The sequence below is a fragment of the Miniopterus natalensis genome, chromosome 9, assembly GCF_054644295.1.
Source record: "Miniopterus natalensis isolate mMinNat1 chromosome 9, mMinNat1.hap1, whole genome shotgun sequence".
Lineage (NCBI taxonomy): Eukaryota > Metazoa > Chordata > Mammalia > Chiroptera > Miniopteridae > Miniopterus > Miniopterus natalensis.
Window position 1 is genome coordinate 43809264 of NC_142089.1, and position 13621 is coordinate 43822884.

A 13621-nucleotide genomic window follows, 5' to 3' on the forward strand; every position below is an offset into this window, starting at 1 on the left:
AAATATACAGGGTGCGGGGGAGACAAAGGTAGGTTTACAGTTGTTCATATAGAAAATAATACAATAATTAATAAATAATAGAAATAAACTATTTTTCAAGTACTCACAACTGTTAACCTACGTTTGCCCCAGGCTGTATCTTGTCTAGAGACATGTAAATAAATGCTGCTGGTTAAAGATTCAATTGAATTCTTCTTCCTTCTCTGGAAAAAGGAGTTTTGCTCCATTAGCAAATGGATTTCAATATTCTAAATCTATGAATGTGTCCTTTATTTGGACTGTCCTTTTATCTGGTTGTAACATCTTACTCATTAATGAATTGTGTTCATTTTGCATGTATTGAAAGTCATGCTTTTCATTTTTTTCCAAACTAAGAAGTTATGTCCACAGGATTCATATTACATCTGTATTTTGACAACAAAATATGAATGTATTTCTTAGGTTGTACATGGTTTAATTTCTAAAATTAGAATCTCCGTCTTGTTCTACTGCCCCAGCACAAGAAGATGAGCATAAAATTAGTATTTTTGACATAAATTGTCTGAAATATCACTCAAAATTAAAATCAGTATTCTATCATGAATTTTAGAAAATGCATTCATTTTTATCTCTGTTTCCCTAAGAATTCTGTTGATTGCAGATGCCTGGGAAATAGTCTTAGTTGATTATCGAAAAGTTGGCAGGCCTTTTGCAGAATGCTATGTTAGAAAGATACATACAATTATGACAAGATTCCCCATTTGGTGCGATGGGTCTAACATTACAAGGTTTGTGTGTCCAAAGGCAAATGCATTGTATGTTCGATGCCCCAAAAGTTTTAGATGAGATATAAAACATGATTTGCCTTTAAATTACATACCCTCTGGAGACATTAGAAAATAGAGGGATAGCATTAAAGAAAAAAAATGAATAAACAAAGTTACTTATATATAAATATAAATATACTTATAGTTGTTTGTGTGGCTAGAGAAGTAATCACATCCTTTTACTGTTACTAAGGAGGCTAATGGAAACAGAAACACATCGGGAGTATTTTGCATTTGCACATTTGGCTTAAATCTGCCGCTTAGTAAAGTATAATCTTCAGCAACTGACTTAAAATTTCTGAATCTCATTTAACGTGCTGTGAAAGTCAAAGTAACAATGCCCGCTAAAGTGCTTTGCCATTGTAAGATGTAAAGAAGAGATAGGTGTGACTCCTGAGGAGTAATTCTAGCTGCCGCATCTGTCTCTGAGGCAAAGCACGTTGCTTAGATGGAAGATTTGGGGGAGTCCTGCTAGCCTTAGTATGATTGTGGGCAGGGCTTTTAGGGAAAAGACTGAAAAGGGTTACTCCTTTCCTCTTCTCCAGCAAGACTGGAAATTATTTATTGAGTCACTTGTCAATCTGTTCTCTTTCCTTTAGAGAAGTGAATTCCTAAGTATTTTCAGTAAGTGAATTATGAGAAAAAGGTGCATGTGGAAGTGAAGGCATCTGCATCTTGGGAAATTCGGGGGATGTACGTTAACATGTTTGGATCAAATTCCACTATCTTGGAAATTTTTCTCTTAAAATTCTTAAATTTCTGCCTGACAGGCTAACGTAAGTAACTATTTTCCAAATACCTGGGTGTGGTTTTGAAGTATGTGTGTTCTAACCTGTCACGTTCAGAGAGAAAATAGCTCTGCTTCCCGTGCTAGCTTACAGGGTCTGAGACTAGATGCTTCTGCTTCCATGTGACTGAGAGAAGGGTAAAAGTTACAGAGGGAGAAATAATGGGCTAGTGGGAAAATCAGATGTTTATTAGCATGTTTTTGTTTTTATAGGGGTAAGGGGTTTTCCCAGAATAGCAATGACACCCATGTTTCAAAATAGCTTATTTCACCAAGCATGGATCTTTTTCATGGTTTTCTGTTTTGTTTATGTGCCACCTTGTTCCTTTTTATTTGGTTGACCATCATAGATGGACAGATTTGGAGAAGAGGGCTTAAATCATTCGTTCAGGGTGGCTCTCATTTGCATATTATAACAATCATGAACTAGGAGCTCTCAGACAAATCATGTTTTGCTTGGAAAGCAGAGTTTTTTAAGAAGATTGCATCTGAATGCCTTAAGGTGGGGTATATGCTCCCTGTTTTATACCCAGCTGTCTTATACAATTATGTTATCTGTCTGAATCCTACAAGCACTTGAGTTTTCAGATACCTAGCCCACCAAACCAACAGGATTTTATCAGCAGTCTCTGTTGCTAACTCTGCTGCTTTTCAGCAGATAAAAGTTCTAAGTAACTGATAATAAAAATCTTTCCAGAAAACTTCTTTAGGGTAGATGTAGTCTAGTTTGTCAGACCTTTTGGAAATCAGCAAGAGAAAAGCTACAATGTGGAGTCCTTCGATACTGTAGCACCCCACATTTTCACCCCGTATTGCCTTGGAGTACCTGAAAGATGTGAGTGTGGTGCAGTGAATAAAACACAAAATAAAGAAGGGAATAGAAGAAAGGTGTTTAAACTATTACTTCTTCCTTTTTTCTCTGAAACTAATAGAGTTTTAAAATAAGTCAAATACATATTTTAATTGATAAACTGAATTTATATTCACCTATTGGAAACAGTACAACATATTTTACATCAGATTATGAAATATGGATGTTTTACTAAAAGACAGGAAGAGTTTTTCCTAGTCTTTAAAGTAAATACATATTCAAAGGATCTTAAGGCATACCATTTATTCATATTCATATCTATTGAAATACTGTACATCCACATACTTCAATAAATAGTTAAAAACCTGACCTCTTTTTAAATCATTTCTGAATTTCAAAAAACAATTTTTATTGAAAAGATTAAATAGGTAACTTTTGGCTGTGTCACAAAGCTAAGCACAATGGATAAATTAACAATTATTCAATAAATTTGATCAATATAGATGATTGGCTTTGATAAATTTCTCAGAGTTTTCTGAATTCACACATTGGGGTATTTATATATATATTTTGTCCTGAATTATCTGGCTAATTTTCTCAGTTCTCCAGTCTACTTTCTAGATATAGTTTAAATGTTATGATGAAGCATTAATTTTTCAGTTAAGTTTTAAGTCCTCCAAGAGTAGCTTTAAGATTGGCATTCGCTCTCTCAAATCTTTTAGAGTCTCCCCCCCCCCCAATACACAATACTATAATTTGGGTAGTACTTTTCATTATATAATTGCTGCACAATAGGAACTTCATGGTGTAACAGGACTTATGTTTTGAATGGGATCACTGTAAAACATAATTACACCATTTGCAATTAAACCAAGAATGCAAATGAATTAAGTCAACTACCCTAAGATTCCAGTTCTTCCTCTCTCCCTCCTGTTCTTGCTCTTGTTTCTTCCCCTTTCCTCCTTTCCTCCCTCCCTTCCTCCCTCCCATCCTTTGTCAGTTTCTCCCTCCCTCCCTTCCTTCTTCCACCCTTCCTTTTTCCCCCACTGTATTTACCTCCTGCCCTTTTCCGTCTTTTTCCTTTCTTTCTACTATCCTTTCTCAACTGCTTTTTATTTTTCTTTCTTCTTTCTTTGAAAAAAAAAAATCAGGGGCAACAAAAGGAATCCCACAAATGTAACTTGTGGAAATATAATGCTGAAATGAATAGCTAGAAAAAAATTATTATACATCAAAAGAGAAATCAATTTCATAAAACTGCTATTCTGAAGTCGCAACAATCTTGTACAGTCAGGACTGATAAAATGAAGTAATCAGACGTTTCATATGTCCATAAATGTAAAATCATCTACTTGAACATTATATGCAACACATTCACACAAAAAAGCAAATACTGTAGCCTTATTTGAACAATATTGAACTCATAAATACTCATGATTTCACTCTGTCCAGGGGCCTAAGGACTAGGAATGTTGCTGTGATACAGAAAAACATAGCGAATACCTCCTCCGTTTAAAAATGTCACTCGAGAACATCTCTTCTAACATAAAGGCAAATACATATAGCTACTGAGCTATGACTGTACTTCTGTCACATTCTATGGTAATAACACCAGACTCCACAAATTCGGAATCATGACAACACTTTGAACTAATTATTTGGTTCATCCAAAGTTTATACCTCGATTTACCTCACATTTACCCTACAAACCTTACAAAGAGGAGGTATTTTTAACTCTAGGAAAGCGGTCACTGTATAATATGCATTCTTGATCTGTTTCTTTCTCCCAAACAATGGTACTGATGGTTAACACTTTTGTGGTAGCACCTCTATTTCTAGTAAGTAGATTATTATGGAGTGTGCCACTTTAAAGCTGCAATACAAAACAAAATATTTTGTAATTTACTCACAAATTCCACAAAGAATATTTTAAAAATGCAAGTCAATAATAACCAAGGTTCAAATGCCACTTGTATTTTTAAAACCCCATTTTTAATACATCAGTCAAAATAATGTAATACATTTTTACAGTGAGTAAATTTAATAGCATCATGCCCTATTATTGCCATTTTCTGAAAACATGTATATTTATGCCTCCTCATTTAGAATTCATTTTTCTAATTAAAATAGACTTAGGGTGCAATTTGGGACTAAGTTTTAGTTGAAAAGAAATCACAATTTTCAAGTTATCTTTTTTGGGGTAAAATATTAGATATCTTAAATATGTATAATTTCTGTGAAATTTCTTGTATCTATCTTTATAAGTTTTTCGTTGTTTTTATGACTTGCAAAGGGGGCTGACTGTCTGCAGAAATCTCTCTAGGTGTAGTGCAATTGGTAACTTTGTCAAACTTGTGAAATGACTTTCAAGGCTACTGTCTTTCATTAGTAAAGAGTAAAACCATCCAACTCTTCCTGTAATATAACACTTTTTAAAGTAACAGCATTTTCCTTCAAAAATGTAGTTTTCATTCTTTATGACAGAAATAAGTTAATACTCATGATAATTTAATAATTAATATATCTTAAGATAGTCTCATCTCTGGTCTTGTCTTTATTTTATCATATCTTACATATACCATGTAAGAAAAAAAATCAAACATGGTAAAAAAAATTTTTGGCCTTACTTATTTGAGCTGACATGGCTATAGAGAAAGATTTTATTATAGAATTAGTTATTTCAGGGATTGATCTGCTGCACACCAGCACAAAATATTTGTTATAATATATTTTGAACAATTTTTTAATATAACATGCACTCCAAACTATCAACTGAGTGATGTTTTCAGGTAAAAAAATATGCAAAATGCTCCTGTCCACAGGGGCACCTTCTCATACCATCTTTCCTGTCACAGAACCAACTTAATTTTGAGTGTTTACCAACTGATGTAATATTAGGTGATGGAACTTTGTGTCCTTTCTGAAAAATCATCTTAAAAATTTTGGCTTGGAATCATGAAAGGAAAAGATCCTGGATTGCTGGGCAATCTCTTGGCTGGACTGTGTTGTCAGTTTAAAGGGAATTATTTCCCAAAGTGGATTTAACATAAAAAAATAATATGCTAAATGTTCCTGGACTATGTTAATCCAATTGTTTTTCATCACAAAATTGAGTTATTGTGGGGCAGAATTCTCAAACCCCACTGGTAACGAAGAGATTTTTATAGTCCTATAGCTACTTTGCTCTTTAGAGACAGGGTATAGTTTATCATTGTTGTTTATTTTTGCTTTAAACTGTAGGGTTTGGCAAACTGTTTTTATTAAAGTTGAAGATGAAGAGGAAACTATTATTTCATGAAGGCACACCCATGCTGAACTTACAGGAAAGAGAAGCAGAGCTGCACAGCCAGTTATATTACAAGGCTCATTCCTGAAACCTGAATATCATGCGAGCAGAAAAAATCTAGATATGTGTTTATTTTGAAGAAATGATCTGAAGGCAATATTATTTGCTTTTTTTTTTTATCAAAAGAGAGAAAAAAAATGCATCTTTGTCAATGTGGATTGATTCTTATTGAAACGGGGAAATGAATGCTTGTATTGCAGCCTTAAAGAATCACATATTCACTGCAATATTCGTTTTTGTAAACTACAGCCTGCAACCTAGCAGACCATGACTGAATGCTTTTGAAAAGTTGTAGATTACAAACATGAAATCACAATTAATATCCTCTAAAAGTAATTTCAGAGCCTTCACATCTTAAAAAAAAAAGACAATGTACTGCTTCACAAGGTAATGTAGCTAATCAAAAAAAGAGTGGAAGGAAAGTATTTACATAATGAGCAATTCTACAGAAGGCGAGCATCCCCACGTAAGCACTGCTGATTATATCCCACGCTGCTTCTAACAAACTGTACCAGATTGGATCCAGCCATCAGCACTTCCAGAGAATTCTTAAAAGCCTTTCATGGGTCTTTAGATTTAGTGTAGAATGGCATTCTTCAGGTAGAATATGCTGGTGAAAGAGGACAGTGTCAACACAAGGGACCAGCAGGAGAAAAGAAGGTCGGCGCTCCCGGTAATTCCATACTGGGCTGTACTTGGAGCTGGAAAGAAATGGAAAAGACTAAATCAGAATCTAAGCCGAGTCTTTCAGGATCCTCATGATAATCAAAAGGCAGCTGGCTAGTTCGGGGAGAGCACTGGCGTTGGAGCCAGACGGACTCAGGCTCGCATCTGGCTCTGCTGTGGGACAATGTGCGGCCTGTTTGACTGACCTCTCTAAGCTCCATTATTCTTTAGGGAAAACAGAGATGATATGACCCTCTTGGCAGGCCTACAGCGAGGCGTGGAGATGAAGCACCGCAGAACAGTGCACTGGGCTGAGCACATGCTAGGTACTTACTACATCGCAGCTAACATTAGTCCTCTTGCATACATTGTAAATATTTGTATTAGTGAGCAATATTAATTCATGAATATTTTTCCAAAAAATTAGTTTTATTGAGATAAAATTGACATTGTGTAAGTTTAAGGTGTACAATGGTGTTGATTTCATGCATTTATATATTGTAATATTATTATCACTGTAGTGTTAGCTAAAACCTCAATTACATCATATAATTATCATTTCTTTCCTGTGGTGCGAATAATTAAGATCTAGTCTCTTAGCAACTTTGAAGGTTATAATACAGTATTGTTGACTGTAATTACTATGCTGTGCATTAAATCTCCAGGACTTATTTATTTGCAAGTTCCAAGTTTGTACCCTTAAACAATAATCCCCAATTCCCCCCTCCCCAGCCTCTGGTAAACACCATTCTACTCTCTATTTTTACATGTTCAGCTTTTTTAGATTCAACATATAAGTGACATTATACATATATACACGCATATATCTGTAAATCATTTTTATTGGCAAAATACTGTATTAAATGCTGGAAAAACAAGAGATTCTCTCTTCCAACAATTTTTTTTGAAGGTGAGAAAAGATATTCAAAAAGTATAATACAATCCTAGAAATATCAGAGTCGCATGTGCAAAACTGCAATGACACAGAAAATTGTATATTTACATCTGCCTGGGCAAGGGAGGGATGATTTAACAGAGAGTTTTACCAAAGGGGATGGTTATTTGGGCAGAAAAAACAATATATTCAAAAGCATGAGGAAAAGAGAGAGCACAATATATATTCTAGGATCTAAAAGTAAATTAGTCTTGCTGACCATGAAGATTGAGGCCTGAAATTTCTATTTCAGTTCCTTCTGGAACTGAAACTGGGACTCTAGGCAGACAGAATGAGTTTGACTATAATAAAAAAGGACTTCAGCTCTTTATAATAAAGGAGATTTTGAAGAATTTTGAGCTGTAGAATAGTATGATTACATTTATTTACACATAAGAAATATCACAGTTTTATACATGAGAAGCTCGTGTGGAACTTGGCTAACAGACTCGTTGAATTTTCACTGAGAGATTTCTCCTAGAGACTCACCAAGCTTGGGATATTGTGGAAGTCAACTGAACAAATTCCACTTCATTTCACAAGAGAATAGTTACCTCTTTGAATGTGAATTATATTGTGTTCCAGAAATTGAATGTCGCAGACACACTCAACCTTGCCTGAGACTGATTCTCATTTACCATAATAATTATAACAGTAACAATAAAAAAAACCTCGCCGACATAATTTTAACTACTTTTTCTTAATGAAACTTGGATTTCAAGCACTGTTTTCTAATAAAAATAAATAATGTAATAAAAATATATTATTTCATCCCCAAATCCATAACTCAAATTCAGGAGCAGTTTTAGTCACTGAATTTGAATTACCAGCAGGTAGTTTTTAATGGAACTTTCACCAATGACTACATTTCCATGTTACAAGAAGAATAAATTGCTTTGTTTATACCTCTAAGAAATTAGAGGGGATGAAAGATGCATTGGTTCCCTGCCAGTGGGGAGTTTCCTTAACAGTACAATTGTTGGTCCCAGGTGAGTAAGATTCAGGGCTGAAACTACTACTCTAGGATACACAGAGCAAAATCTACTATTTAATGCTTCGCAAATGAGTCCTAAAGTATTTGCATCACAAATGAGTCTTAATGTATGAAAAGATTATAAAGAAAATATGTCTATATCATTGAACAGACAGCTTTTCAAGTCTTGATACAAAAGAAGTCTAATATAAAACCACAAAACTCCTTAAATTATCTTCTCTTGTTCAAGACCTAGAAAGATGTTGTATGTTTTAAAAATATAAATAAATATTTAAGTGGTCTGTTGGTTTCTTAATGACAGCTATTTCAGAGTTATTTTTGCTGTTGTTTTTAAAGAATCTTGAGTGCAATAAAACCAGTATAACAGTAAAGGGCCAATAATAAACAAAGTGTATAAAATGATTTCATAAATAAGAAATAAATATTAAAAGCTAAGCACACAAAGCAAGATAAAATTTTATTGTCTTGAGTAATTAAATAGTACATTAAGTGGGTAGAGTATAAAGGACTCTCAAACTCTGTATTCATACTTTAAAAAGCATATTGGAGGCAATCTTTTCTAAATCTCTTCTCCAACAAGCTGAGCAGATTACCCTAGTGTGTCATTAGGCCACCACATTTATTTCTTTTTATACAACTATAACACTGCATTGCAAATATTTCCATACGTATCTATCTTACCAGATTGTAAACTCTCCTAGTTCATGTTTTATTTATCTTGGTGTTTCCAGACACAAAGTCTGGCAAAGTCTGGTACATAGTAGATGTTTAAGAAATGTCTGTCGAGTGAACAATTCAATGAAATAAATAAATAGGTCAGAATTAAGAGGGGTATTTCTCTCTTATAAAAGGAATTTCTTCTGAAGCAAGCCACTTGCCTATAGGCTAGACACTCTTCAATATAGCTCTTCCATTCATTCAGAAAATATGTACTGTACTAGGTACCAGGCACTGTGCTAAGTACTGGGAATACCATAGCTAATATGATAGATATAGTGCTTTTGTTATTTAATTACACACATGGCCATATCTACTTTATACACTCCTCCTTTTTATCAAATACCTTCAATGCCATCTTTTCCCACAATGTGCCTTTACCTTCTACTCAGCCTCATATTGTTTTAGACATGAAAACAATATATTTAAAAATTAAATACTACTTTGCAATTAATGGAGTATATATATTTGTCTATTGATGCTCAAATTGATGTACTTTTTAGTTTTGTGAATGCAATACTTCTATTAGTCCTAAAATAAAGTAGGAACCTGTTGCTGCATTGTCATCAGGTAATTATTATAAGAAATGGACTATAGAATAGCTATTGGCAATCAGTGGGCAAAAAGACAAAGAGTAAAGGTAGTCAAGGGACTGTGAGGTCAAATAACTAATGTCAAGCCATATATCATGATTCATGCTCTTAAGGAGGTATTGAACGTCTTTTATGTGCTGGGAATCAAACACAGAGAAAGATGAATAAAATTTAATCTCCTCTCTTAGGAAAGTTTCATTCTAGTTGGATATAGAAATAAAAAGGTAAATATAGAACATTAGGGTGTACAGGGTGTCCCAAAAAATGTATATACACTTTAAGAGATGATAGCATTCAATTTTGAAAATGAAATGTAATTTAATAAACACTACCTTTATAACTATTCAAACCGTGTGTATACATTTTTGGAGGACACCCTATATACAGGGAACAAACATGAGAGGGCTCTCCAAAGTAGTTTGGGCAGTAGATATAAATAGAACTATTTTCTACAAAATGTAATGACAAACACATGATAGTATATATGCATCTCACTTTTTAAAATGGTGGCATTATGGTTCTTTGACTTGGGGTATCCTATTACTAGATAACCTTAGTTCCATTGACTGATATTTATTAGGTAAATTTTTGGTGACTTGTTAATACAGTAATTTAGAGCACAAATTTAATGGCACTAAATGTAGGTGTCTCAGTGCTATTTGGATTAATTAGATTTGCTTGTCACACTCAATCCCAATCAGCTATATAAGAGATTACAGGAAATCTTCAGAAATTATAGAAAATAACTGTTAGCTATGAGCAATTAGCGATTAGAAATTAGCTTAAGGCTCAGTTCAAGTACCCTCTCCTTTAAAAGAGGAAACGCTTTCTAAAACCCCACTTGCCAGATTCGTTTGGCATCATATTTGATGTTATTTATATATCTGCCAGATCATATTTACACATCGATTTCCCCCCGTTAGACTGAGGATGTCTTCAAGCCAAGATTTATTATATGTATTTTTACCATTGGTACAGACTAGAACCTGGTACTTAGTAAATGTCCAGTAATATTTATTAAGTGATGATAAGGTTCATATCCATCTCCCACACTCTCACCCTTATAAACACATAAGGGAATGCGATACCTTGAGTACTCTTCTCAGAAGAATATTGCCTTTCACCATTCATATTTTACCTCCTAAGACCTGTACAGAGTCAGAATACTTCCCTTCAGCATCTGAGCAAGAAGGCAGCTCGTGAGGCAGCCTACATAAGGGAACAGCACGCATCAGACTTTTTAGCATCATCCTATCGCAGCAAGAGATGGGGAGCGTAGATGAACCCTGGTCCCTAGATATACGTCTGAACTTCTCAGAAGACATCCAGCTGTGCCTTTGGGGTGGTCATATCTTTCGTATGTTCTCTGCCATGTTTTTCGATGCCTATGAATATCATACTGTTTCTCATCCCAAGTGAAATGAGGAGGGACAGGACATGTGAGGGTTTCAATTTCACTCTAAATGACATGGGAAACCTCAGGAACATTTTGAGCAGAGCATATTAGCTGACGGTTTTACATGGTTGCTTAGGTATTCTGTGACCACTAGGGTATACTAGCAGCGGCAAGAGTAGAAGCCTATGTTGGCCTGAACCCTCCAGGCGTTTCCATCGGCTACTGAGGGAAGCCAAGTTCTGTAGCTCAGCATCCAGGGCCTCTGTTATCTGGTTCTTGTCAACTTATCCAAACTCATATACACTCTTAGATCCAGTCGCATGAAACATTTTCTGAACACAGAGTGTTTTTATTACTCCCTGTCATTTGTGCATTCTATACCCTTAAGCCTAAATAGTCTTTTTTCCTATTCCCCTTCTCTACCTATCAAAGTCCTACTCATCCTTAAAGATCTAAAATACCACCTCCTCCATGAGGCCTCCCCAGTATCTCTAATAAGAAGTATTAGTCTCCTGCTTATTCCTGATTCCAGAGGCAGTTCTTTTAAAATTTATAATAAATGATATATATCTTTCTCTTTGGTTTATAAACATATGGAAGTCTTGGAACATTCCTCCTTATAATGTGAGCATCTGTACCTTTTATAAATGTGTTCAACAGATGTGTGTGGCAATGAATGTGGAAAAATATTCTTAAATATGCATTTGTCTAATTCAAAACAACTTCGGCAAAATACCCAATTTCAGTAGTTGTTCCTATTTTTTGCTCTTAAGGCAAAGTGTGTAAGAGGGAAACTGTTCTGTTTCTTTCCGACTACCTCTTTAATTTTCTTTTTTTCTTTTTTATTTTTTTAATATATATTTTTATTGATTTCAGAGAGAGGAAGGGAGAGAGAGATAGAAACATCAACGATGAGACAGAATCATCGATCCATCACCTCCTACATACCCCCTGCTAAGGATCGAGCCCTAAACCTGGGCATGTACCCTGACTGGGACTTGAACGGTGACCTTCAGGTTCATGGGTTGACGCTCAACCACTGAGCAACACTGGCTAGTCTTAATTGTCTTTTTTTAAAACAAGAAAATTGATTTTAGAGTGAGAAGAAGGGAGAGGGAGAGATTTAAAACACACACACACAGTGAAAGTACCTAGTCCTTAAGCAATGTGTCAGGTGTTTTCATGTTCACCCTTTTAAGAAAAAGGAAGAGAAAGGAGAGATGCAATGGATCTATCAGGGAGGCTACTCTAGAACCAACAACAGAAAAGGCTGGTTTTTACTCTTCCCACCTTCTTAGAAAAGCTAAAGGCATTCTAGTTTTTAAATATAATGTGTGTAATATATGGACTGTAGATTCAGATGACATTGGCTCAAAATCCATCTCCACCTCTTTCTAACTGGACTAACCTTGGCACATTTCTTAATCATGCTTACTTCAGTATTTTCATCTGCAAATGGGGATTGGTAGTATCTCTAAAGTTATCGTGAAGATTAAATGTGTTGATACTTTTAAAGGACCCAGTACAGCATCTCACACAGGGTAAACACTCCTCATTCATTTAGCAAATCGGGTGCGTGCTATGTGCTAGGCATTCTCTGAGTAACATAGAAATGGCCCCTATCCCCATAGAGCTTTCTCTTTAGCTTAAGATGTTTTCCATGGAACAAGCATATTTTACTTCATTCTTAATTTACATTTGGTTAAGGAATCAATGTTTCTCTGGTTGTACAACACTGTCCTCCAATTTATATTTGTAATATAAACATTATAAAAATGTGTGTTCTCACCCTAGCCGCGTTGGCTCAGTGATTAGAGCTTCGGCCCTTGGACTGAAGGGTCCCAAGGTTCAATTCTGGCCAAGGGCATGTACCTCGATTGCAGGCTCCATCTCCGGCACCAGTCGGGGTGCATGTGGGAGGCAACCAGTCAATGTGTCTCTCTCACATCAATGTTTCTCTCTCTCTCTCTCTCTCTCTCTCCCTTCCACTCTCTCTGAAAAGCGATGGAAAAAATATCCTCAGGTGAGGGTTTAAAAAAAAAAAGATTATTCTCTTCATTATCTGGGCTTCTTTCATTGAATGCTATTTGCTGTTAGACAGTCGGCCAGTCTCCTGGTTTGCAGGCTGCCTGAAGGCAGGGAGCATGTCCTCTGCCTTTTTCCTTTCCCCCTTTCCCCAAGGAGAATAGTGCGGTGTGTGGCCTTCAGAGAAGGGCTCCGTGGCTGACCTAGTGCTGAGTTTGGTTTTGGCAGGGCTCCCAGGCCTGGAGCAGAAGTGCCTGGGCTAGGTGTGGAGTCCACACCTTTGGGATCTCTACCAGTTGTAAACAGGAAGATCCAACCTGAGTTTTAACATGTATATTACATCTTGTCTAATTATGATTTTCACTCCCCGTTACTTACAGCTGCTGCATATTATTTTCAGTGTTGGCAGTTTTCCCTTGTGTTGTTCCAGTTTTTATTTTTAGGCAAAAGCAAATGTAACTGTGAAATATTTAGTTTTGGTATAATACCAATTACTTGCCTAGGCAATTTCCTTAAATTACCCAAGCTTTAACTAAACTAGCTTTG

General features: G+C 35.5%; 1 protein-coding gene across 1 annotated transcript in view; it reads right to left on the bottom strand.

Annotated features, from left to right (window-relative positions):
• Positions 1–2550: 2550 nt before the first annotated feature.
• NEGR1 (neuronal growth regulator 1) overlaps positions 2551–13621 on the bottom strand; it is a 724815-nt gene continuing 713744 nt past the window's right edge. Inside the window, exon 7 of the mRNA XM_087820521.1 lies at positions 2551–6451. Within this exon, the coding sequence (XP_087676647.1) occupies positions 6327–6451 (125 nt within the window). The 3' untranslated portion in view covers positions 2551–6326. The remainder of the gene's footprint in view (positions 6452–13621) is intronic.